This window comes from Vespa mandarinia, chromosome 15 (genome assembly GCF_050613455.1).
Source record: "Vespa mandarinia isolate Hongniang chromosome 15, ASM5061345v1, whole genome shotgun sequence".
NCBI classification, from domain to species: Eukaryota; Metazoa; Arthropoda; class Insecta; order Hymenoptera; family Vespidae; genus Vespa; species Vespa mandarinia.
In genome coordinates, this window is record NC_140824.1 from 1,792,501 (window position 1) to 1,795,000 (window position 2,500).

General features: G+C 46.3%; 1 protein-coding gene across 1 annotated transcript in view; it reads right to left on the bottom strand.

Annotated features, from left to right (window-relative positions):
• The window catches only part of Cph (BCL11 transcription factor chronophage), a 35,865-nt gene that overhangs the window by 903 nt on the left and 32,462 nt on the right, over positions 1 to 2,500 (bottom strand). Inside the window, exon 3 of the mRNA XM_035872885.2 lies at positions 1 to 2,500. This exon is cut by the window's left edge and continues 903 nt beyond it; it is cut by the window's right edge and continues 126 nt beyond it. Coding sequence (XP_035728778.2) covers positions 375 to 2,500 — 2,126 coding nt within the window. The 3' untranslated portion in view covers positions 1 to 374.

The following is a 2,500-nucleotide window of genomic DNA, read 5'->3' on the forward strand; positions in this document are numbered from 1 at the left end:
GTAGATCCTTTTGTCGAATTGATCGCACTCTCCTAATCCCAAGAGGCGACCTCCAAAAGTGATATATCTTAATATACGTTCGTTGATGATTTAATCATACGAACGTAACAGGATTTAAATGGACTCGTTTGACAGGACCTTATCAAGGAGGATCTCCCTATCTTCCTTTCTCTTCTTCTCCCTCTCTCTCTCTCTCTCTCTCTCTCTCTCTCTCTCTCTCTCTGTCTTTCTCTCTGTCTCTTTCTGTATGTTCCGGTAAACTTTCAAGGCCATGCGGATTGACCTTGACGAAGAATCACCCCCTTTCAGTAGACCGGGTATGGTGGCCTGTGAGGCCACAATGGCGGAATGGGCGGTAAACTACCATTCCAGGATCAAGTGTCCTTGGTGCTCAAAGACGAATCCTCATCCTGACTACCGGGATACGGCATACCGAGTTTAGGACCCTGTTGCACTACCACCACACACTTCCTCATGTGTTTCTCAAGTGTGCTAGGTACAGAAAATGGCATCTCACAGAAACGACACTTGTATGTGTCTTTACCGTGTCTACCGTGCGTCTTCATGTGCCTCGTTAATTTAGAACTTTGTGCACATGCGTAGGAACATAGCTCGCACTTATACGGTTTCTCGCCGGTATGCGAACGTCTGTGAACCGTCAGATTCGAACAATTTTTAAATACTTTACCACAATATTCGCAGGTATCGTTTCTACCACTTCGTTCTTTCTTCAATAAGGGACTCGGCAGACCTTGCAATGCAAGACTGGACGTTGTTGCCTTCGAGGCCTTTCGAAATTCGTTGTTTTCCAAATAATGAGGACTTGGTAACCATAGACCACCGAAATCCGGACCAGACGATCTTGGAAAGCCTTGTCCAGAAAATATATTAGGCGTTGTCGATGAATTAAAGTTCGTAGGTGACAATGCACTATCCTTTTCCTTGTTATTATTCAAGGAATTGGTTAGATTCGATGATGATTCGGTTTTTATAAAACCACCACGATGATTTTCTTGAAGAGCTTGCCTATATGCTTCCGAATATTGCGCTATGTTACTCAAGCCAAACTTTTCCATTAGATCGCCTACTAAACTGTCAGGTTTCTGATCGATTCTACCACCGCTCTCTTCCCCGCTCTGACCCTGGGTAGTACTCAAATCCTCCGGCGTGTTCTCTTCGGTGTCTTCTCTGTCGGCCTTCTGATCGTTATCCTCAACTTCGTCTAAATCCATATTTTCGTCGCAACTTGAACCATCGTCTGGTACCGTCTCGACGCTTCCTTGAGGACTAGCGGCAATGTTCAACGTCTCCTGATGCTCCTTCCTCATGTGTTTCCTCAACTCAGCGAAGTTAGACAATTCCAACTCGCAAACTTCGCACCTTGCAGTCTGCTGACCCGTTTGTCCATCCTGCATACCACTATCTTGTTGATATTGTCTCTCCTTTTCTCGATGACTACGCCGATGAACGATCAAATTCGATTGGAATCGAAATTTCTTGTCGCATACCTCGCAAGCGTAAACTGTCTCCGAGCCAGAATCGGCAATGATAGGAGTTGAAGCTACCGGCGGACTAGTTTTCTCGCTATCCGTCGAATTATTATTATTGTGATGTCCAATAGGACTTTGACTGTAACAAGGTGGCGAATTTTCTTTCTGATGATTACTATGCGTAAGATTGGCTGGATTGTTGGTAGCAGGACTCGGTGGTTCTACAGGTTGTGGACGTGACGGTGGTCTTTGTTGAGATTGTTGTGATTGTTGTGATTGTTGAGATTGTTGTTGTTGTTGCTGTTGTTGTTGTTGTTGTTGTTGTTGTTGCTGCTGCTGCTGCTGCTGCTGCTGTGTTTGAAGATTTCCAGGTACCGGTAAAACGTTTTGTACAGTAGGCGGTGCTGGATTCGAGTTGCTAGGGTTTGAATTGCCGCTATTGGGTGGAGCCGCGCCTAAGGACGGATTAGCGAGGCTCCTTAGGCGCGCCGAGTAAAAATCCAGGTTGGCTTCTAACGGTGGTGGGTGTGCCTGTGCACTCAATGCACGGCCATGCGATAATTCGGCTAAATTCGCTAGATTTCTTGCGTTGTTTAACGAATCTAACGAGCTACGGACGAGTGGGTCACCTAAATTTAAACCGTCCATACCACGTAATGGGTCACCAAGGTTTTGTAGATTTCTCGTTGCCGTTTGTAACTCTTGGAGACCTCTATAACCAGCTAAAGGATTTAACGCAAGAAAATCTGGCCTAAACATCGGTGGAAAACTTCTCTCCAAATGTTGCGGTAGCCTTAGAAAACTATGTAGCGGATCACCAACTAAAGAGGCCGACGTTTGAAGCTGTTGACGACTTCCGCTGCTACCACTTGTGTTCGTTCCAGCTGAACTGTTCGCCGCGGATGAACTTCCGGTCGATTTGCCGCTCAAATTCAAGTGATTTGGCGGACTCAGGTGATGCGCATGCGTTGGCGTGGGCGTGGGTGGACTCGGTGCTGGTGTATTCGACG